General features: G+C 42.9%; 1 protein-coding gene across 1 annotated transcript; it reads right to left on the bottom strand.

Moving 5' to 3' along the window:
• Window positions 1-305: 305 nt before the first annotated feature.
• On the bottom strand, window positions 306-23,429 carry LOC129868157 (protein c-ets-1-B-like). The gene is made up of 8 exons (XM_055941852.1): window positions 23,105-23,429; window positions 15,438-15,557; window positions 9,158-9,358; window positions 4,501-4,575; window positions 4,123-4,353; window positions 2,463-2,723; window positions 2,196-2,314; window positions 306-1,961 (listed from the first exon to the last, which is right to left on the bottom strand). The coding sequence occupies exons 1-8, from the start codon at window positions 23,163-23,165 to the stop codon at window positions 1,749-1,751; spliced, it is 1,281 nt and encodes a 426-aa protein (XP_055797827.1). The 5' UTR covers window positions 23,166-23,429; the 3' UTR covers window positions 306-1,748.
• Window positions 23,430-24,227: the final 798 nt, after the last annotated feature.

Genomic DNA, 24,227 nt, shown 5'->3' with positions numbered 1-24,227 from the left:
GTTTCAACTCATCGAGCTGACCCTGGGAGAATTTTATACCTTCGTTTTAGCCCATGTGACATACTAGGCCTAAGCATGTAATCCAGAGGGACAGGGGCAAAACAATGGACAATACATCACTTCTTTATTCACAACATTCACAGCTAAGTTAAACACATGGATCAGGTGGAATTTCCTGTCCAGCAGCTCCACGTTTGGCAGTGATGTCTGTCTAGCCGCTACTCAACTGTTGCTATTTATAGCTCTGTGTGTGTGTTGCATGGGCATTTGTGTGTAAGCGAGGAGTAAAAATAGGAGACCCACACAACAGTTAGTTTTGTTTATACTGTTTGGTATACAACATTCTTATGTACAATCATAATAAAAGCTCTGCTCTTAATGTTCAGCGATAGGCCAAGAAATCTTGTGTTTGTATAAAGCAAGAAAGAGGATAATGCCACCTTTTTTTTACCCTATATTCACAAAGTGTCTCAGACTAAGAGTGTTGATATAGGATCAGCCAGCCAGCCCCTCTTTCAATGTAATCTTCATATTAACTTTAAAAAAAGGGAAAAACTGATCCTAGATCAGCACTCCTACTCTGGGACGCTTTATGAATACAGACCCACGCATAGGACCAGCTATATGTCATTTAAAAAAAAAAATCATAGTTTATCAAATATAACTTTAAAAAAGATTAAATAAAACTTGCAGTTACATAAAAAAAAAGATACACAAATGCTGTAAAATAATTCTGAACTTCTATATCTAGACCTTGCGATAGCATTTGGTTGTAGGGTTTGGTTCCCTCATATGAGAGTACTCCACACCTTTCTAACCCCTATTCGTATTCAATAGGGCACACCGCAACAACCTGTAGCAAAAAGTTTTGCAACACAAATTATTTTCTTATTGGACAGGTTCAGCTAGTCCCTCCCATTTTGGTCTCTTATCTTCAATTTATTTTCTAGTGAATACAACCAAGGGTAACAATAGAAATGTGAAAGCTCTTGACACATTTAGGGGAACTAACGACAAAGCATGTTGAGACAGTGAATTATGGTTTGTGCAGTATAAAAAAAAAGACATGTCTTTGGTCAGGGAAATATGACAAATTGGGCATATTTTTGGCAGGTGGAAACATGACAGTGGTGGCTTTGATAGATATATAGAGCACTAGTGTTGCCCTTCATACCCTGGATGTCTGTAGCAGTCCTCAAACAAATCATTCATTCAAAAGGACTTCAGTAGCCCCTTGTGTAAGAGTAGAGTCATTGCTTTGAGACTGACACAAAAAGCCCAATGCTTGGCTGCTAAAATGGCTGTGGATTGTCAATGTGGTTTCCAGAGAACAATACTGAACACAGAAAAACACCAGTCTGTGGTCCCAAAGCATACATTTTTTTACCATGTGCTCCATTTGAATAAAATTCTCTAACCTCCTTGGGTGATGGCCATGTCCATTTCCAAGTCACTCGCTTCAATTGTCTGCAGCAACTTGACAGGAGTCTGATTGTATTTGCATTATGTCTTGTTTTTTTTTGTGATTGTAATTGCTTTCATCATGATCTCCTACAACAGAGGTAGGCAACTAGATTCAGCCTTGGGATGATTTTGCCAGAACATAATTAAAAAAAGAGTAATTGAAAATTACAATAATTTCCTACTTTAACCACTCAAGGGCTGGTTTTGGCCCACGAGCAACCTGTTGGCAACCCCTGTCCTACACAAGTATGAATGTTACCTGGTGGTGCCAGACCACACCCATATCACTCTGTGTCCTGCATAATGTCAAGCATGGCGTGAATCTCCTCTGCGCTGTATCCCAGAAGGCCGTTCAGGTCGCAGACAAAGCGGTAGACATATCGCTTGCCAGACGTCTTGTGGATTATGTTCTTGTCGTAGTAGTATCGCAGGCCGCGGCTCAGCTTTTCATAGTTCATCTTGGGCTTGTTCTTCCTCTGGCCCCAGCGCCTAGCCACCTGGAGGGGAGGAGTGAGGATGAAAGGTGGGAGAGAGCGGGAGAGGGTCAAATTATCTTGATCCACCTCATCCCCAATCTCCTATGGCAAGATCAAGCAAACATACTTTTAACTTTGTCTATTCCATTAGGTATTGTCAATGTGAATTAGTAGCTGGATATAGAATGAAGTGATGATCAAATCAAGTGTTGCTTGACATTTCCCTGGTTGCCTAAGTGGAAGTGATGTTCTCACCTCATCGGGATTGGTCAATTTGAATTCCCAGCCATCTCCCGTCCAGCTGATGACCGACTGACAGGAAGTGTCGGTCAAAAGCTCCAACAGAAATTGCCACAGCTGGATCGGACCACTTCCTGTAGAAGCACAACCAAGGAATATACAGTTTATTACTTCAATTACTTGTTTGTTTCTTTGAGATTCAATTAAATACCATAGTCACCTTTTGCTACCAGGTAGTCAGCAATTGTTTTGCATTCTTGGGTTACATAAACACACACACACCTGTGTATCCCGCAAGAGCCGCTGCCGGTATGACAGACTTGTCTTTGGTCAGGTCCATGCGCTCCTTCACATAGTCTTTGAAGGTGCCTTTGGATGGGTGGCCTCGCAGCGTGGCCGGGTAGTCGTCAGAGTCAAAGCTGCCGTATGAGGCTACACGCTGCAGGCTGCAGAAGTGGGAGTGGCTGCCCCAGGACTGGGTGAGACGCTCACAAGCCTCTAGGCTCTCCACACTCTCGAAGGATTCTTGGCCCCCAATTTTATCTGGGATGAAAGTGGAAAACCACAGCCATGTTAATTTGGGGGAAAACATTTTGAAACAAAGTGAAGCATGGAGGAACCAATAATTTAAGAAAATATTCTGCTGCAAAATATTTGCTACCGTGTGCAATACTGAACACCAACCAGGTATTTATAATGAGGATCATAAAACTTAATATGTTCATTTGCATCACAGTGAAGAATATCCATCCACACAATGTCCTTAATGAGCTCCTTAATGATCTCCTTGCTAAATCTGATTCTACCAGGCTAAAATGTCATACATTCAATGAACGGGAGAATATTATACATAGCACACAAACATTCTCCCATGATGTCTTCTATAGCATTTAAGGTGGAGGAGAATGTGGTTGAATTGGTAGAACATGGCATTTGCAACATCAGGGTCGTGGGTTGATTGAGGCCAAAAAGATAAAATATGTATGTATGCATGTATAACTTTCGTAAAACTGACCATCCTACCGATCCTCGACTTCGGCGATGTTATTTACAAAATAGTCTCCAACACTCTACTCAACTAATTGGAAGCAGTCTATCACAGTGCCATCCGTTTTTTCACCAAAGCCCCATATACTACCCACCACTGCGACCTGTACGCTCTCACTGGCTGGCCCTCGCTTCATACTCGTCGCCAAACCCACTGGCTCCAGGTTATCTACAAGTCTCTGCTAGGTAAAGCCCCGCCTTATCTCAGCTCACTGGTCACCATAGCAGCATCAACCCGTAGCACGCCCTCCAGCAGGTATATCTCACTGGTCACCCCCAAAGCCAATTCTTCCTTTGGCCGCCTCTCCTTCCAGTTCTCTGCTGCCAATGACTGGAACGAACTGCAAAAATCACTAAAGCTGAAAACTCTTACCTCCCTCACTAGCTTTAAGCACCAGCTGTCAGAGCAGCTTACAGATCACTGCACATAGCCCATCTGTAAATAGCCCATCCAATCTACCTCATCCTCATACAGTATTTATTTATTTACCTTGCTCCTTTGCACCCCAGTATCTCTACTTGCACATTCATCTTCTGCACATTCTACCATTCCAGTGTTTAATTGCTATATTGTAATTACTTCGTCACCATGGATCATTTATTGCCTTTCCTCTCTTATCCTACCTCATTTGCACAAGCTGTATATAGATTCTTCTACTGTATTATTGAGTGTATGTTTGTTTATTCCATGTGTAACTCTGTGTTGTTGTATGTGTCAAACTGCTTTGCTTTATCTTGGTCAGATCGCAGTTGCAAATGAGAACTTGTTCTCAACTAGCCTACCTGGTTAAATAAAGGTGAAATAAAAAATAATGTATGTACGCACATAAATATCTTTGGACAAAAACATCTGCTAAATGGCATATGTTATTATATTACATGACTGTGGTCTTACCTCGAATGACATGCCCCATGCACATGTTGTCATGGGAGACCACTTCCTGTTTGATGGTGAGGTAGTCCCCCTGCTTAGGACCCAGTGGGCCAGTAGAATGTCCGTTCTCAATCTTGATTGACAGCAGGTCCTCACAGGTGGTTGGTAGAAGTGTCTGATAGGACTCTGTGATGAAGCCTGGCTCCGAGTTGTCCGATGGAAGGATGCACTGGGCACGTTCAGTACCATAGTCTATGGAGAAGAATTGGGGGGGAGAGACATTACATCTCTCCCCAAAAAAGGTAATAATGATATTTCTCTGCATTATTAAATGGACAGTATGATTCAGACAATAGTTGTCTCTTGTGTTTTGAGCAGAGGCAGAGAAGCTATACTCACTGGCAAAGTAGTCATACGTGAACCGGGACTCCTGGAATGTGGGCATCAAGCCATTGACGGGGAAATGCCTCACATCTTTACCAAGAAAGACATGTTAGTTATGATGGTACCCTTCCCCCCCCCCCCCCATCTCTGCTTTAACACAAAAATATATATACCAACTAAACAATGCCACAGTAAAATATCAATGTTTGTGGGATCGGATGCTAACACGCTTAAATATACACAAAGAGATAACATGAATAATATGCATATCAATCTCTCATGGCTCAAAGTAGAGAGATTGGCTTCATCAATGCACCAAGCTGTCAGGTTAACCTACTAGCATACAGCTCAGACACCCATGCATACCCCACAAGACATGTCACCAGAGGTCTCTTCACAATCCCGAAGTCCAGAACAGGCTATTGAGGTGCACAGTACCACATCAGGTAACTGATGCAAGCAGTAGAATCATATTTAACAAAAAAAAAACTGATAAAAATACACCTTATGGAACAGCGAGGACTGTGAAGACACAGGCACACACATATACACATGACAAGACACACAGATTTTGTATTGTAGACATGCAGTAATAGAGTAGTGGCCTGAGGGAACGCAATGGGTTGTGAAAAGTGCACTGAAATGTAATGTTTATTATATTTTATTATTTCACCAGGTAGACCAGTTGAGAACAAGTTCTCATTTACAACTGTGGCCAAGATAAACCAAAGCAGTGCGACAAAAACAACAGAGCTACACATGGGATAAACAAACAAAGTCACAATAGAAAAAAAATCTATATACAGTGTGTGCAAATGTAGTAAGATTAGGGAGGTAAGGCCATAATAGGCCATAGTGGCGAAATAATTACAGTTAAGCATTAACACTGGAGTGAGATGTGCAAGTAGAGATACTGGGGTGCAAAAGAGCAAAAATAAATAACATTGGGATGAGGTAGTTGGGTGGGCTATTTAAAGATTGGCTGTGTACAGGTACAGTGATCGGTAAGCTGCTGTGACAGCTGATGCTTAAAGTTAGAGGGAGATAAGACTCCAGCTTCATAGATTTTTGCAATTCGTTCCAGTCATTGGCAGCAGAGAACTGGAAGCAAAGGCGGCCAAAGGAAGGGTTGGCTTTGGGGGTGACCAGTGAAATATACCTGCTGGAGCGCGTGCTACGGGTGGGTGTTGCTATGGTGACCAGTGAGCTGAGATAAGGCGGCGCTTTACCTAGCATAGACCTAGCATCCAATTTGCTGAGTAGTATTGCAGGCTATTTTGTAAATGACATCGCCGAAGTCGAGGATCGGTAGGATGGTCAGTTTTACGAGGGTATGTTTGGCAGCATGAGTGAAGGAGGATTTGTTGCGAAATAGGAAGCCAATTCTAGATTTTATTTTGGATTGGAGATGCTTAATGTGAGTCTGGAAGGAGAATTCACAGTCTAACCAGACACCTAGGTATTTGTAGTTGTCCACATATTCTAAGTCAGAACCCTCCAGAGTAGTGATGCTAGTCGGGCGGGAGGGTGTGGGCAGCGATCGGTTGAAGAGCATGCATTTAGTTTTACTTGCATTTAAGAGCAGTTGGAGGCCAGGGAAGGAGTTTATGGCATTGAAGCTTGTCTGTAGGTTTGTTAACACAGTGTCCAAAGGGCCAGATGTATACAGAATGGTGTCATCTGCATAGAGGTGGATCAGAGAATCACCAGCAGCAAGAGCAACATTATTGATATATACAGAGAAAAGAGTTGGTCTGAGAATTGAACCCTGTGGCACACCCATAGAGACTGCCAGAGGTGTGGACAACATGCCCTCCGATCTGACACACTGAACTCTATCTGAAGTAGTTGGTGAACCAGGCGGGCAGTCATTTGAGAAACCAAGGCTATTGAGTCTGCCGATAAGAATGCGGTGATTGACCGAGTCGAAAGCCTTGGCCAGATCGATGAAGACGGCTGCACAGTATTGTCTTTCATCGATGGCGGTTATGATATTGTTTAGGATCTTCAGCGTGGCTGAGGTGCACCCATGACCAGCTCGGAAACCAGATTGCATAGCGGAGAAGGTACGGTGGGATTTGAAATGGTTGGTGATCTGTTTGTTAAATTGGCTTTCGAATACTTTAGAAAGGACGGGCAAGATAGATATAGGTCTGTAACAGTTTGGATCTAGAGTGTCTCCCCCTTTGAAGAGGTGGATGACCATGGAAGCTTTCCAATCTTTAGGGATCTCCAACAATACGAAAGAGGTTGAATAGGCTAGTAATAGTAGGGGTTGCAACAATTGCGGTGGATAATTTTAGAAAGAGAGGGTGCAGATTGTCTAGCCCAGCTGATTTGTAGGGGTCCAGATTTTGCAGCTCTTTCAGAACATCAGCTATTTGGGTGCAGAGCTGTTGCCGGGGTAAGGCTGGCCAGGTGGAAAGCATGGCCAGCCGTAGAAAAATGCTTATTGAAATAATTGAAAATCTTAGTTTTAAAATCGGTGGTTAACAGTGTTTCCTAGCCTCAGTGCAGTGGGCAGCTGCTCTTATTCTCCATGGACTTTAGTGTCCCAAAACTTCTTGGAATTAGTGCTACAGGATGCAAATTTCTGTTTGAAAAAGCTAGACTAAGCGTTCCTATTTGACTGTGTATATTGGTTCCAGACTTCCCTGAAAAGTTGCATATCGCGCGGGCTATTCGATGCTAATGCAGTACGCCACAGGATGTTTTGTGCTGGTCAAGAGCAGTCAAGTCTGGAGTGAACCAAGGGCTATATCTGTTCTTAGTTCTACATTTTTTGAATGGGGTATGCTTATTTAAGATGGTGAGGAAAGCACTTTTAAAGAATAACCAGGCATCCTCTACTGACAGGATGAGGTCAATATCCTTCCAGGATACCCGGGCCAAGTTGATTAGAAAGGCCTGCTCGCTGAAGTGTTTTAGGGAGCGTTTGACAGTGATGAGGGGTGGTCGTTTGACCATAGAACGCAGGCAATGAGGCAGTGATTGCTGAGATCTTGGTTGAAGACAGCAGAGGTGTATTTTAGAGGGCAGGTTGGTCAGGATGATATCTAGGAGGGTGCCTGTATTTACAGATTTAGGGTTGAACCTGGTAGGTTTCCTTGATAATTTGTGTGAGATTGAAGGCATCTAGCTTAGATTGTAGGATGGCCAGGGTGTTAAGCATATCCCAGTTTAGGTCACCTGACAGTACAAACTCTGAAGATAAGTGGGGAACAATTAATTCACAGCTGGGGGCTGAGGGGGGTCTATAACACACGGCAACAGTGAGAGACTTATTTCTGGAAAGGTGGATTTTTAAAAGTAGAAGCTCAAACTGTTTGGGCACAGACCTGGATAGCATGACAGAACTCTGCAGACTAACTCCACCCCCTTTGGCAGTTCTATCCTGGTAGAAAATGTTGTACTTGGGGATGGAAATTTCAGAATTTTTGGTGGCCTTCCTAAGCCAGGATTCAGACACGGCTAGGACATCAGGGTTGGCGCAGTGTGCTAAAGCAGTGAATAAAACAAACTTAGGGAGGAGGCTTCTGATGTTAACATGCATGAAACCAAGGCTTTTACGGTTACAGAAGTCAACAAATGATAGCACCTGGGGAATGGGAATGGAACTGGGGGGCTACAGGGCCTGGGTTAACCTCTACATCACCAGAGGAACAGAGGAGGAGTAGGATAAGGGTATGGCTAAAGGCTGTAAGAACTGGTCGTCTAGTGTGTTGGGAACAGAGAATAAAAGGAGCAGATTTTTGGGCGTGGTAGAATAGATTCAGGGCATAATGTACAGACAATGGTATGGTAGGATTTGAGTACAGTGGAGGTAAACCTAGGCGTTGTGTGACGATGAGAGGTTTCGTCTCTGGAGGCACCAGTTAAGCCAGGTGAGGTCTCCGCATGTGTGTGGGGTGGGACAAAAGAGCTATCTAAGACATGTTGAGCGGGACTGAGGGCTCCACAGTGAAATAAAACAATAAGAACAAGCCGAGACAGCAGTAGACAAGGCATATTGACATTATAGACATAAAGCAATCACAGGTGTTGATCGGGAGAGCTAAGACAACAATGGGTAAATGGCGATGAATGTCATCTAATATTTTAAATTGTATTTAGCCACCCTAATGTTGCTGGACACCAGGAAGTTAAGCTGCTGCTCCGGTGATATTTATTTATAACATTTCAACCCTTAGGTCTTCATTAGGCATGGAGCAGCAGTGGGCGGCGTGGAGCAGCAGTGAGGTGTTTTCCATGAGTTTGCTCCAGCACCTGCGGGAAGTACCTGGATGTGCATATGTTCTTCAGTTTTTGACCCTTAATAAATAGTAATGGTGCCCATAACCTTACTAGATGTTGCTGGGTTAGCAGTGATGCGAATAACTCTAGCAATGATGCTAATAGCCTTACTAGAAGTTGCTGGGTTAGCAATGAAGTGAATAACCTTAATGGACGTTGTTGGCCTAACATTGATACTAAAAGCCATAGACTACTACTGTACAGCTACTACTGTATGCTGCTGGCCTATCAATTATGCTAATAGCCTAATTAAATGTTGCTGGCCTAGCAATGATGTGAATAGGCATATGCTACTATATGTTGCTGGCCTAGTAATGATGCTAATAGAAACGTAAAAAGCCATTGTTGTTATCCTAGCGATGACACAGGTGCTACCTACCTCTCTGCATCATCTCCAGGTGTTCCCACAGGATGTCCCCCACAAAGTCAGGCGCCAGGTCCAAGAAGCACTCCTTCCCCAGGGCACAGAGACTTACCCCGGCCATACGGAAGCAGTGCAGGTCCACGCTCTTCAGGCTGAACTCGTTCACTGTCCACAGCAGCCACTGGCCCACCTGGCTCTCTGACCAGTGCCTGGGGTCTGGACACAGAGGAGTAAGGGGTGTAACATCAAAAATGGTCTTCCTTAGTGTGATCCCTGTGAGTTCACTGACTATCTGGATCATATGTCGCTGTGTATGCAGATACGTTGATTACTTAACAGTGACCCTCTACAGTGTTGGATCAATACAGTATTTCTGCCAAGTGCCAAAACAGAGCAAGAGGCTGGGAGTCACAAAATAAGATAATGTACTTTGCTATTATTCATGATAAATTGTGCATCATTCATGACAATGCATTATCTGTGGAGCAATACTGTACATCCAGCTTTAGACTTGAAATAACAATGTTTTGTACAGAACACCACAAAACACTGACAGCAACGGTTTGACACCGGGAGCAGGTCAACCTTAATCTGAAATCCGCATAAGTGAAACAGTGCCAGCACATGTTTTTGTTGGCAAAACAGGCATCCAGCATTGTGGAAAAAACTATTCACAGTACATACCTGGTTAAATAAAAGTTAAATTAAAATACTCTGCTGTTCTAGCGCATGTGCAATGCTGTCCAAGGGAGAAAAAACTGTTTTGTTTGAACTAACTTTGTTGCTGTAATATCCTAAAACGCATGTGGCCGTTTCACAAATAGGGATTCCGGCTTTAAGTCAGTGGGACCTTATCCAAAAATAAAATGTATTCTCAAAACTGTTTGAGGAGCATCATATACACTTGTGTATAGTGTGGTGTTTAGCAGATGTTATAACCCTCTCGCACCGAATCCCAATCCTTAGACTTTTTGGCAGATAAAGTTCAAACTCCCTGCACCACAATTCCTCAGCAACTGCCGAGACTCATAGGCGCTTATTAACAGACACCCCCTAGACGGAGTGACTCACTGTCTATCCACGCCACACACGTTTGTTTACTCTTAACAGGCTGCTCCTCCAACTCTCCCACCAGGTCACATGGTCTCATGCCTACTCTGAAGGGAGTGAATGGGTTGTCATGTCGAGGTATATTGCAAGTTGGTTTAACAACTAACCAGTGGTGGAAAAAGTACCCAATTGTCCTACTTGAGTAAAAGTAAAGATACCTTAATAGAAAATGACTCAAGTAAACATGAGTCACCCAGGAAAATACTACTTGAGTAAAAGTCTTGGTTTTAAATATACTGAAGTATCAAAAGTAAATGTAATTGCTAAAATATACAAGTATAAATAATTTAAAATTCCTTACATTAAGCAAAGCAGACAGACATTTTCTAGTTTATTTGAAATCCAATACTAAGACATCCTTTATAAATGAAACATGTGTTTAGTGAGTCCACCAGATCAGAGGCAGTAGGGATGACCAGGGATGTTCTATTGATAAGTTTGTTAATTAGACAATTTTCCTGTCCTGCTAAGCATTCAAAATGTAACTTTTGGGTGTCAGGGAAAATGTATGGAATAAAAAGTAGATCATTTTCTTTAGGAATGTAGTGAAGTAAAAGTTGTCAAATAAATAGTAAAGTACAGACAGCAAAAAACAACTTAAGTAGTACTTGAAAGTACACTGCTCAAAAAATAAAGGGAACACTTAAACAACACAATGTAACTCCAAGTCAATCACACTTCTGTGAAATCAAACTGTCCACTTAGGAAGCAACACTGATTGACAATAAATTTCACATGCTGTTGTGCAAATGGAATAGACAACAGGTGGAAATTATAGGCAATTAGCAGGACACCCCCAATAAAGGAGTGGTTCTGCAGGTGGTGACCACAGACCACTTCTCAGTTCCTATGCTTCCTGGCTGATGTTTTGGTCACTTTTGAATGCTGGCGGTGCTCTCACTCTAGTGCAGGGGTCGGGAACCTATGGCTCCCGAGCCAGGTGTGGCTCTTTTGATGATTGCATCTGGCTCGCAGATTATTATTTTTTATTTTTTTAAGTGAGATTATTTTTTTCTCCCCTTTTCTCCCCAATTTTCGTGGTATCCAATCGCTAGTAATTACTATCTTGTCTCATCGCTACAACTCCCGTACGGGCTCGGGAGAGACGAAGGTCGAAAGCCATCCGTCCTCCAAAGCACAACCCAACCAAGCCGCACTGCTTCTTAACACAGCGCGCCTCCAACCCGGAAGCCAGCCAGCCGCACCAGCCAGCCGCACCAATGTGTCAGAGGAAACACCGTGCAACCGCCCCCCTCGGTTAGCGCGCACTGCGCCCGGCCCGCCACAGGAGTCGCTGGAGCGCGATGAGACAAGGATATCCCTACCGGCCAAACCCTCCCTAACCCGGACAACACTAAGCCAATTGTGCATCGCCCCACGGACCTCCCGGTCGCGGCCGGCTGCGACAGAGCCTGGGCGCGAACCCAGAGACTCTGGTGGCGCACCCGGGAGGCCTATTCTCACTCACTCCATCGATTTTTCACTGCTCATGTCCTGTTCAGGGCTGCAGGAGCAATTGTCCATTATTTAATTAAATGATACTGGCCTACGTTGGCCGTTGCTAGGTAAAACAGGTAAACGACTCCTTTTGAATCAGTCTGCTCGGTCATTAGCTCAAAGCTAACCCTTCGACGAAGAAGATGGCGAAAAGAAAAAAAGATGACGAGTATCGTACATTTCAGGACGAATGGACCGAAGAATTCGCCTTTGTGGAGAGAGCAGGTTCTGCGGTGTGTCTAATTTGCAATGACAAAATTACATCGATGAAACGGTCGAATGTAAATCGGCACTTCGACAAATTCAGAGGCTTATTATACTGACATTTAGTTGAATTCACTTTTAAAATATATTATATGGCTCTCACTGAAATAAATGTCCAAATGATTTGCTTTCATGGCTCTCTTAGTCAAAAAGGTTCCCGACCCCTGCTCTAGTGGTATCATGAGACGGAGTCTACAACCCACACAAGTGGCTCAGGTAGTGCAGCTCATCCAGGATGGCACATCAATGCGAGCTGTGGCAAGAAGGTTTGCTGTGTCTGTCAGCGTAGTGTCCAGAGCATGGAGGCGCTACCAGGAGACAGGCCAGTACATCAGGAGACGTGGAGGAGGCCGTAGGAGGGCAACAACCCAGCAGCAGGACCGCTACCTCCGCAAGGAGGAGCAGGAGGAGCACTGCCAGAGCCCTGCAAAATGACCTCCAGCAGGCCACAAATGTGCATGTGTCATCTCAAACAGTCAGAAACAGACTCCATGAGGGTGGTATGAGGGCCCAACGTCCACAGGTGGGGGTTGTGCTTACAGCCCAACACCATGCAGGAAGTTTGGCATTTGCCAGAGAACACCAAGATTGGCAAATTCGCCACTGGCGCCCTGTGCTCTTCACAGATGAAAGCAGGTTCACACTGAGCACATGTGACAGAGTCTGGAGACGCCGTGGAGAAAGTTCTGCTGCCTGCAACATCCTCCAGCATGACCGGTTTGGCGGTGGGTCAGTCATGGTGTGGGGTGGCATTTCTTTGGGGGGCTGCACAGCCCTCCATGTGCTCGCCAGAGATAGCCTGACTGCCATTAGGTACCGAGATGAGATCCTCAGACCCCTTGTGAGACCATATGCTGGTGCGGTTGGCCCTGGGTTCCTCCTAATGCAAGACAATGCTAGACCTCATGTGGCTGGAGTGTGTCAGCAGTTCCTGCAAGAGGAAGGCATTGATGCTATGGACTGGCCCGCCCGTTCCCCAGACCTGAATCCAATTGAGCACATCTGGGACATCATGTCTCGCTCCATCCACCAACCCCACGTTGCACCACAGACTGTCCAGGAGTTGGCGGATGCTTTAGTCCAGGTCTGGGAGGAGATCCCTCAGGAGACCATCTGCCACCTCATCAGGAGCATGCCCAGGCGTTGTAGGGAGGTCATACAGGCACGTGGAGGCCACACACACTACTGAGCCTCATTTTGACTTGTTTTAAGGACATTACATCAAAGTTGGATCAGCCTGTAGTGTGGTTTTCCTCTTTAATTTTGAATGTGACTCAAAATCCAGACCTCCATGGGTTGATAAATTTGATTTCCATTGCTAATTTGTGTGATTTTGTTGTCAGCACATTCAACTATGTAAAGAAAAAAGTATTTAATAAGAATATTTCATTCAGATCTAGGATGTATTTTAGTGTTCCCTTTATTTTTTTGAGCAGTGTATTTTTACTTAAGTACTTTACACCACTGCAACCAACTTTGCTTTGACAGACAGCTCCCACCGGCATGTTGTAAACACTGTTGAGGCAGGACATTCCTGCTGAGTCAAAAAATTTGCCTCAGAGAAAAGAAAATGGCAGGTATTGCTCTGTTTCATCAATCCAAAACGTGGATTGACCTGTGTGTGTGTGTAAAATGTGCAAAACATTTCAGATGTAAATGTTACAATTTCTACGATTCATATACAGTCCCTTCAGAAAGTATTCAGACTCCTTGACTTTCCACATTTTGTTACGTTAACCTTACTCTAAAATAAAAAAATAAAAAATATTATTCAAAAACTCAATCTACACAGAACACCCCATAATGACAAAGAAAACACATTTAGAAATGTCTGCAAATTTATACAAAATAAATAACAGAAATACCTTTTTACATTGGTATTTAGACCCTTTGCTATGAGATTCTAAATTAAGCACAGGTGCATCCTGTTTCCATTGATCATCCTTGAGATGTTTCTACAACTTGGAGTCCCCCTGTGGTAAATTCAATTGGTTGGACATGATTTGGAACCGCACACACCAATCTATATAAGGTCCCACAGTTGACAGTGTATGTCAGAGCAAAAACAAAGCCATGAGGTCAGAGGAATTGTCCGTAGAGCTCCGAAACAGGATTGTGTGGAGGCACAGATCTGAGGAAGGGTACCAAAAAGTGTCTGCAGCATTGAAGGTCCCCAAGAACACAGTGGTCTCTATCAATATTAAATGGAAGAAGTGTGGAACCACCAAGACTCATCCTAGAGCTGGCCGCCCGGCCAAACTGAGCAATCGTGGGAGAAGGGCCTTGGTCAGGGAGGTGACCAAGTACCAGATGGTCACTGACAGAGCGCTAGAGTCCCTCTGTGGAGATGGGAGAACCATCCAGAAGGACAACCATCTCTGCAGCACTCCACCAAATCAGGCCTTTACGGTAGTGGCCAGACGAAAGCCACTCCTCAGTAAAAGGCACATGACAGCCCGCTTGGAGTTTGCCAAAATGCACCTAAAGACTCGCAGACCATGAGAAACAAGATTCTCTGGTCTGATGAAACCAAGATTGAACTTTGTCCTGAATGCAAAGCGTCACGTCTGGAGGAAACCTGATACCATCCCTACAGTGAAGCATGGTGGCAGTATCATGCGTTGGGGATGTTTTTCAGCAGCAGGTACTGGGAGACTAGTCAGGATCGAGGCAAAGATGAATAGATCAAGGAGAGATCATTGATGAAAACCTGCTCCAAAGTGCCCAGAACCTCAGACTGGGGCAAAGTTCCACCATCCAACAGGACAACGACCCTAAGCCACATAACCAAGACAACGCAGGAGTGATCGAACATCTCTGGAAAGACTTGAAAATAGCTGTGCAGCGACGCTCCCCATCCAACCTGACAGAGCTTGAGGATCTGCAAAGAATGGGAGAAACTCCCCAAATGCAGGTGTGCCAAGCTTGTAGTGTCATACCCAAGAAGACTCGATGCTATAATCACTGCCAAAGTACTGAGTAAAGGGCCTGAATACTTATGTAAATGTGATGTTTCCATTTTTTATTTGTAATAAAATAGCAAACATTTATAAACCTGTTTTTGCTTTGGCATTATGGAGTAGTGTGTAGAATGATGAGTGGGGAAAAAACATAATCAACTTTAGAATAAGGCTGTAACAAAATGTGGAAAAGGTCAAGGGGTCTGAATACTTTCCAAAGGCACTGTACTTCATGTACAGACATCTATTCTACACAATACATTTTTATCTGGGCCCATATTCATAAAGCTTCTCAGAATAGCAGTGATTTTAGATGCAAATTGATCCTAGATAAGCAATCTAACAGATGCTTTTTGAATTTGGGCCCTGAATATTTAACATTGGACAACTCCTAAACAGGGCCCTGTTTTTTGGGTTGCCACAGGCAGTGTGTTTCTGAATGCTGTGCAGGGGGGTGGACTTACCTCTGGGCATGCCCAGTCTCTGTTGCTCCTTGGTGAAGCCGCTAAACGTGGCCCTCAGGGCCTGTGACATCATCTCCCTGCTCCCCGGGGTGAGCAGGGGCACGTCGCTGAAGTCCACATCTGCCAATACGAACAAAAAAGACAGCTCAGCCCCACACAGCCTCAATGCTAGTACACCAATCTGATACTATACTGTAAACTGGGTTCCAGGCAACATCAGTAGTAGAGTAGACAATAACAAAACATTGTTAAAAATATGCATTGACGGTTCTACTTGTTCAGTATGTCACACAACTTCCCGAGTCTCCTGTCCGCTCCAGCGTCTCGTCGTGGCCCAAACACAGTGGTTTATACCACAAACAGCATGAAAAGGGGCCTTGCCCTAATGCTTGAGAGCACCACTGCGCCTGTCGTCGTCTCCCCCCCCGAAACCAGATAGACAGAGGCACCATCTTGGATATATTTAATATTGAGGTAATTAAGGTAATATGTACATGTAGGTAAAGTGACTATGCATAGACAATAAACAGAGCAGCAAGCAGGAATCAGGAATCAGGAGGATAGAGTTATGGTCAGATTATCCAAATGGAGGACGAGGGAGAGCTTTGTACACGTCAGTGTGTGGAGGAAAGTTTTTTTTTTAATACTCTGGTTGCACATGTAACATGCTGGTAGAAATTAGGTAAAACTGATTTAAGTTTCCCTGCATTCAAGTCCCCAGCCACTAGGAGCGCACCTCTGGATGAGCATTTTCTTGTTTGCTTACGGCCTTATACAGCTCGTTGAGTACGGTCTTAGTACCAACATTGGTTTGTGGTGGTAAGTAGACAGCTACGAAAAATATAGATAAACTCTCTTGGTAAATAGTGTGGTCTACAGCTTATCATGAGATACTCTACCTCAGGCAAGCAAAACCTAGAGAGTTCCTTAATATTAGATTGAGGACCAGCTGTTATAGACAGACCGCCACTCCTTGTCTTACCAGAGGCAGCTGTTCTATCTTGCCGATGCACGGAAAACCTACCCAGCTGTAGGTTATCCATATCGTTGTTCAGCAACAACTCTGAAATATAAGATATCCGTTTTTAATGTCCCGTTAGGAGTCTTGATTGGAGGTCATCCAGTTTATTATCCAATGATTGCACGTTGGCTAATAGGACTGATGGTAGAGGCGGATTACCCACTCGCCATCGGATCCTTACAAGGCACCCCAACCTACTTCCGCGATATCTCTGTCTCTTCTTCATGCGAATGACGGGGATTTGGACCTTGTCCGGTGTCTGAAGTAAATCTTTGCGTCCGAATAAATAAATACAAAAGTATTTTTGTCCAGTACGAGGTGAGTAATCACTGTCCTGATATCCAGAAGCTATTTTTGGTCATAAGAGATGGTGGCAGAAATACCACATACAAAATAAGTTACAAATAATGCGAAAAAAAACACACAATAGCACAATTGGTTAGGAGCCCGTAAAACAGCAGCCATCTCCTCTGGTGCCATTGAAACTAATGTCAGTAAAGATAGAAATGCACCAGAGACCCTCCTTAAAACCAGTCAGACTGATGAGTGTCAGACTCACTGGCTATGGCCAGTCTATCTAGAGTCATCAAGAGAAAACATGAACATAATTAACAGTTTCCATTTTGAACATACCAGGGGTCAGGGGGTGTGAAATCTGAAGCTTGCCAACAGAAGAGCACATGGTTGGTTCCTGAGGGGGTAGGGTTGAGGAGAGGAGAAGAATTACACTGAGAACTTCTGTTTTTTTCCCCTCAGTATCAAGTTTGTGATCAGGTTGATTTGTTTCATCGTACTCTCAGCACACTTTATTGTCCTGCCTGATACAGAAAATCTCAATCAAAGCGCATACTGCTAAAACACCCACCATCCAATCCTTCCCTTAATAACTTCCTGTTCTACAACATGATTTTAAAAAAGGGCAGCCATCACAAAGCCAGACATGTCACTGGCAAACACTCTAATCTAGCCTACGATATCCTTTCAGAGAGTTGTGGAAATTTCCTGGAATCTGTGGCAAGGGAATGGGAACCACATGTTGGATATCCTGCTATGATGTCTCTGGGATAGTCTGGCTGCCCCTGTCTGCCAACAGCGACACAGGAAGTCACAAGGGCCCAAGTGGGAATCTCAAGTCATGGTGTACAACACAGTCCAGGTCAGAGTTGTTGGAACATTCCCACTGCACTGTCTGCACTAGCCCGGAAATCATAAACAATGACCTAATAAGCAGATAGCAACTTTTTTGGTAATTCAAACTAACTTCATTTAGTTGGTGTGTACTTTTCATTTTGAATGCTACCAGAGATGGTTACTGCTAAAAACATGTAGGTTCATATTGGGGCGCGGGACGATACCAGTATAAAGACACTAGTTAGTATCGTGGCAAGGAGACAAATCAAGAAGCAGATTTAACTTCTTTAGAAAACAGCCTTCATGTTGGAAACAAACTTCATTATATTGTCATCCAGAGTTACATTTATTTACCAAGCTATTGCACACAATCTTTTACATACAGGTTTTTAAAGGACCAAAGAGTTAGGTCTGCTTCGTGTTTTCTTTTTTGCCCTAAATTGTTTGTTTTTTTTTACAAAATAATTGGGATACTGGCAGTGTCACAGCCCTAGTTTATATAAAAGTTTCTCACTACTGACACATTCAAACATGCTGTTAATTTGAATTGCCAACTAGCCTAAAGTTTGTGACTTTTGTTCTCTTTGTATGTGTCAAAGAAGTTGGGCGATATCGCCAGTTTTAGATTATTTAGCCGAGAAACATAATTTCTGTTTAAAAATACCGATGTCTGTTTGGATACTGATGAAGACATAAGAGTCACAGATTTTTTTGAGTCAGGGGCATCAATCAACATAGGCAACACATTTTGATTCAACCTTTCATATAATAACATTACTTGGAGTCAAAATCTAGTTTCTAAAGATATCCACCTTTTCCTCAGAACGTTCTGGGGGGAAAAACTGAAATGAAACAGATCTAAAAGAGCATGAATAAGTGGTTATGGAGATGGAAAAATCACTGAATTACTTTGACCCCCTCTATGACATTGCTGGATTTCGTGGACCACTAAGCATGACTCACGCGTGTGTCATGTGCTGGGAGAGGGAAACGAGAACACACCCTCACACAATATATGGGCTGAGCAATGATCTCCCATGGAGAGTATTGCTTGAGGAGACACCCTCCACCACGCACACAGCCATGTTACCCCGGTGGTCTTGTTAAAATATAACACAGAACCATTATGCCAGTTACCAGTCAGCTTGGGTTTCTGTGATCATTCTAAACTCTTATTATTCTATAGCATGGCTGTCATTCAGAGCTGATAATATATCTCAGATTAGGAGTGTGGCTACATCCCAAATGGTACCCTATACATTGCAAAGAACCCATAGGGCTTCAGTCAAAAGTAGTGCACTTTATAGAGATTCGGGTGCCAATTTGGGACGCACCCTGTGTTTTATGACTAAGCGTTACAAGGCGGGATGAGGCAGTCCCAGTCAGTCCACTGGCATGCCAAGAGAGCTAAACTGTTTAGAGAGAGCACACCAAGGCCAGGGTGTAAGAGGGCCAAGCAAGCAGGAATGGAATGCGGCCCCCCTCTTTCACGCATGACACGTGAATGGCTCACCTAGCCACCCTTGCCGGACAATGCCTCTACCTCCTCTCCTGGAACTCCACATCAAAGTGTGAAGTTATTTTTTTTTTAAATCAAGTCACTTTATCAGTATAATTAACTAGGTCACATGACAAAGTCCTAGAAATATCAAAATAAAAAAACATTGCCAGCCCCCCCGAACCTTTTGACTCTGTCATTCATTACGATACCCAAAGCTGTAGAGGCATGGCCATTTCATATTTAACTGCCACCTTTCACAGTATAACAGACGCCTTACGTGTTCTTACCACAAGAGGAGTTACGCGGCTGTCCTAGAATTGCTATACAAGCACTATGGAAAGCCCCATGAAGTAAACAATACATGGAACGCACTTAGGAAAGCCTAAAAACAACCTTAAATAGCTGTAAAAAATTCTGATCATTTATCCATATGTACATTGGATGGTGCCCTCATTGATCGTGTCCCCGCTTATAAATATACGGTTATTTGGATTGACAAAAGGCATGTTGATGAGTTACTTAAGAAAATGTCATTAGGGCCGATACCAGTATCGCGATACTCATTAGTATCGTGGCAAGGAAACAAAACACGAAGCAGATTTAACCACACGGTCCCGTGTGGCTCAGTTGGTAGAGCATGGCGCTTGCAACGCCAGGGTTGTGGGTTAAATTCCCACGGGGGGACCAGGGTTCAATTCCCACGGGGGGACCAGGATGAATATGTATGAACTTTCCAATTTGTAAGTCGCTCTGGATAAGAGCGTCTGCTAAATGACTTAAATGTAAATGTAACTTCCTTAGGAAAACAGCTCTAATGTTGGAAACAAACATTATGTTGTCATCCAAAGTCACATTTATTTTCCAAGATATAGTAAATAATATTTTACATACAGCAGGATTTTAAAATGACCAAGTGTTTTCATTTTTGCCATGGAAAAAAATATTGCGATACTGGTATTTTTATTTACTTAACTAGGCAAGTCAGTTAAGAACAAATTCTTATTTACAATGATGGCCTACCGGGGAAGGGGGGTTAGGAGGGCAGGACGACATTTTTACCTTGTCAGCTCGGGGGTTCGATCCAGCAACCTTTCGGTTACTGGCCCAACGCTCTAACCACTAGGCTACCTACAGCACCTTGTTGTCCCAGCCCTAATTAAAAGGGGCTTCTTTTACAGGAATAAGTCATACCTTTCATTAAATAGCAGAAACAAAAATATTCAGTCAACATTCATAAGCGTTATACAGATGTAGTATCTTAATTTAAGCTAGTTTACTACAGCAGGAAAATAATCTTGCAGCAACAGGAAATGTGAATTATAATTAATGGACATTTTTTTGTAGGGGTTGATACATTTTTCATTAGTTCCATTCAAGTCTAACATTTTAAAATGGAAATAAAAATGTAGAATCCTTTTTAAAGCTTGAATAAAATACAAGTTTGGATTTCCTGCACAAATTCTCAGCAACAAAAGTGATCAAATTAAGATCCTAGAGCTGTAAACTGTGGCAATACTATCTATATGAATGCAGCTGCCACTGTTTTGAAAAGTAGGCTGGTTCTCTGAAGACTCGTAGATCAACGCATTGCATTATTTTTGTCTATAAAGCCCTCCTGCATAAACTTCCGCTGTAACTTACTTAATTGTTTACTTACAGATGTACAAGATTCCAGACCCAGTTTCAGGGATGGCTAACTTTGTAGATCTCTTCGATCTGCACCGAGTTAGCCCTTCGATCTGCACCGAGTTAGGTAAATCTGCTTTTAGTTTTTCTGTACCTTACTTGTGGAATGATATCAAAGGCTCTCTAACGTTGAATTAACTGGTGCCTCTAGGGCAATTCAAAAGGCTGATTAAGGAACTTTCTGGAGAAGAATGTGTTTGTTTTTCTGTTATTTTGTTCTTCTTTTCATGTATTGATGTGAATAATGGTGCATGTTGATTAGTATAGTGTATATTGATGTGTACACAGGGTCATCTGTGAAAGAGACCTTGGTCTCAGCATGACCCCCTTATTTAAACAATTGTAACATAACATTCTAATCATTTATGCATGTTGATTCAGGGGCATCTTGCCCAAAAAAGTATCTATAAGGTAAACACGGCCTCCGCAGGTGTGGCCTGGCACCTATCCACAGTAGCTGGCTTTATTTTGACAGCTAATGTTTCAGTCATCATGTACCTGGCTGATCGGCTTACTTCAAGCAAAGACTTCTCCAGAAGTCTAGTGATCACGGGCAGTGATCAGACGGGGACACAGATTCCTATCAGTGACTAGTGTACATATCCTAAGTGAGACATCTCCAGGACCGGAGCGGTAACGTGTGTCACTTCAATGCCAAACGGTGGAAAAGGCTGCTCTCTAGATGTCCAACACCTGCCAGAACCTCACCAGCCCGACACGTATTTGAAAGATGTGACAGACTAAACCCATCACAACAAACGTCATTAGACATTTAGGGCTTATAGACATAACATTCAACCTCCAACTCATTTCTCCCAGCTTATTTTATAGCGCTTTTTTACAATACCATTGTCACTGAGCACAAGTGTAATAAAACAAGTGTACGACCAAAGTCTCATGGTTGTGTTACTCAGTGTGGGAGATCTCCCCCTTGAGTGAAGAGGCTGGTTGTTGGGAGAGTTGGCAGGATGGTGCAAGCTTGTGCAGACAATGCTGCAACTATCAGCACTTTCACGCTCTGCTGATCACATGAACATTGTGTGTGTGTGTGTGTGTGTGTGTGTGTGTGTGTGTGTGTGTGTGTGTGTGTGTGTGTGTGTGTGTGTGTGTGTGTGTGTGTGTGTGTGTGTGTGTGTGTGTGTGTGTGTGTGTGTGTGTAACTCTGTTTTCGCACTTGGATCTTAATTTAATGTGGTTGACGAATGTGTGAATAGCCTAGTTGCCATGACGTTTTATGTCGTCTGCATTGACAGAGCAACAGTCTTGAGTAAAAACATCTCAGAAATCATATAGTTTGAATCATATCAATGAAAGTAGAATATGAAAAATATAAAAAGGGAGCAAGCTACATAATCTGATATTTAAGCATTGGCAACCTACTGACAACTGAGTCTATGGGTGATAAATAGGGCAACTACGGCAATGTGAGAGATCATAACACTGATGAGACAAAACTAACAAAAACATCTAAAAACAGTTAAGAACGTGTAGACTAGTCAGTAACCTATACTAAAAAAGTGTATCTGAGCCAATAGGCAAGCCAATCCGTCGATTTTAGCTAGTGAGGGGATTCGATTATCCAACCCGAGTTGCTCCGGTGGAAGGAGTTTATGTCGTCTGACAAGTGATAGCATCCGTTTTGGAACCGGGCTGCCTCCCGCGCGTGAGTTTAGGTGAGCTCTGGCCGACAGCACAGTCGGCTCAAAACAAAAGTGACATAGGTTAAGCACGTGGAGTAATGAGTAGGATTCTGTGTTTTCACATGCAAAAAATGATTGATTTTGATAAAAATGCTTTATCAACATTCCCAATTAAAACTAATTTGAAAACATATTTTATGGAAAAGAGTTATATTTCTGAACGATGCACCATGATGCCTTGTTGACAACCTGACCGAACAGCGCAGATTATACTGTTCGATTTGAGAAGGTCACTGTCACAGGGAAAGACCGGTGTACCGATCAATCTTAATCGAATGCTGCCAGTAATTCATGGATTTTTTTCTCACAATGTTGACAAAAGGTGTACACAATTACTGATGCGCACCGAAATCATCACTTATCTGCATAGCGAAAATACAATTTTGGGTTTAAAAAAAATGTATGCATGTATGAAAACACAAAGTCGTGTTCTCCATAATTTACATAGACTTAGGCTAAATGGAATAAAAGCTATCAAATGAAACGGCATTTTGATGCTACACATATTTATGGCACTCAACATAAATAGTGTGTAATAGGGTTAATATTGGTGGTTGTCTGACTATGTGAACTCAAAGTATGCCTAGATGTCATATCAATAATACAAATAATAGAAAAAGCTACTTACAATCGAATTTTTCGGACTTCATCAAAGTTAACGCTGATTTGATATCAAGAACGGCCGTCATCTCGGCAGCTTCTTCACAACGTTGATCCAAATATCACTTTTGAGTACCAGCCGCTGCGGATTGAGGAGTTATTCAATTGATTGATTTGTAGGCTATCCGAGCTCTGGGCGAATCTTAATTGCGATCCCTTTATTGTCAACTTCGAATGGTATTATTCCCCATTATTTTTCTTAAAACATTTCTAGACATAAAAGTGTGTAATAAGTCCCTCTGAAACGACGTGTACGCCACTGAAAGCTACAACAAACACTCATAATGATTTAGTTGTACGCTCTTCGCTGAAAGAGGCAGGGTTTGACACATGACGCGTATTAGAGGCGAGGCCACAAACTCTACAGATGCCTGTCAGATTACTAATCATAAACAGAGCAATTTTAGGTGAATAAAACCGTTACATGATTTACAACGAGTGTGAGTCCATGCCAAGGTGAGTCATGCATCAATAACTATATCTGTTCTACAAATAGCATTACATGAATTTTTATTTCCCTTCTCAAGCTTGAAAAAGAAGGACACATTAGTTGAACTTCATAGTAGTTGGTTTGGTTTATGACTGATTGATAACATGAAATAGATGGAATATCCCCGTGTGAAAACTTCAATGTGGGTTCCATAGCCTGAACGAAGGCAGACAGATGATCTAATAATTCATTTATTCTGGGAGTCAGTCAAATTCAACTTGTCCATCATCCAGTCAAGGAATGAGTCAACGTGTGTGTAGAAATTGTTTGTTTTTTGCTGTTAATGGCATCCTTCTATGAGTAGCTTGAATGTGCCCATAAGCTCTGATATTGGGTCAGTTTTGCATTTTCCCCACTAATGGTTAAGTAATAGGATTGGGGGAAAGGAAGCTGGTCCTACATCTGTACCTAGGGGAAACTTAACTCTGAAGCCTGATTGATTGTTCCATATTAATGAGACCCAGTTAGCATTTCCAGTCAGTGGAGAGACACCAAGTCACATTGATTGGAATGTTTCCTTTGGTGACTGATTCTAACCACAAAGCACAAACACACACATACACCTTGTCACTCGCTTGCTCATTGACTCACTCATTCACTC

The sequence above is a fragment of the Salvelinus fontinalis genome, chromosome 13, assembly GCF_029448725.1.
Source record: "Salvelinus fontinalis isolate EN_2023a chromosome 13, ASM2944872v1, whole genome shotgun sequence".
Taxonomy (NCBI): domain Eukaryota; kingdom Metazoa; phylum Chordata; class Actinopteri; order Salmoniformes; family Salmonidae; genus Salvelinus; species Salvelinus fontinalis.
The sequence above is the reverse complement of the archived record's forward strand: the minus strand, read 5'-3'. Positions and strand labels throughout refer to the sequence as shown.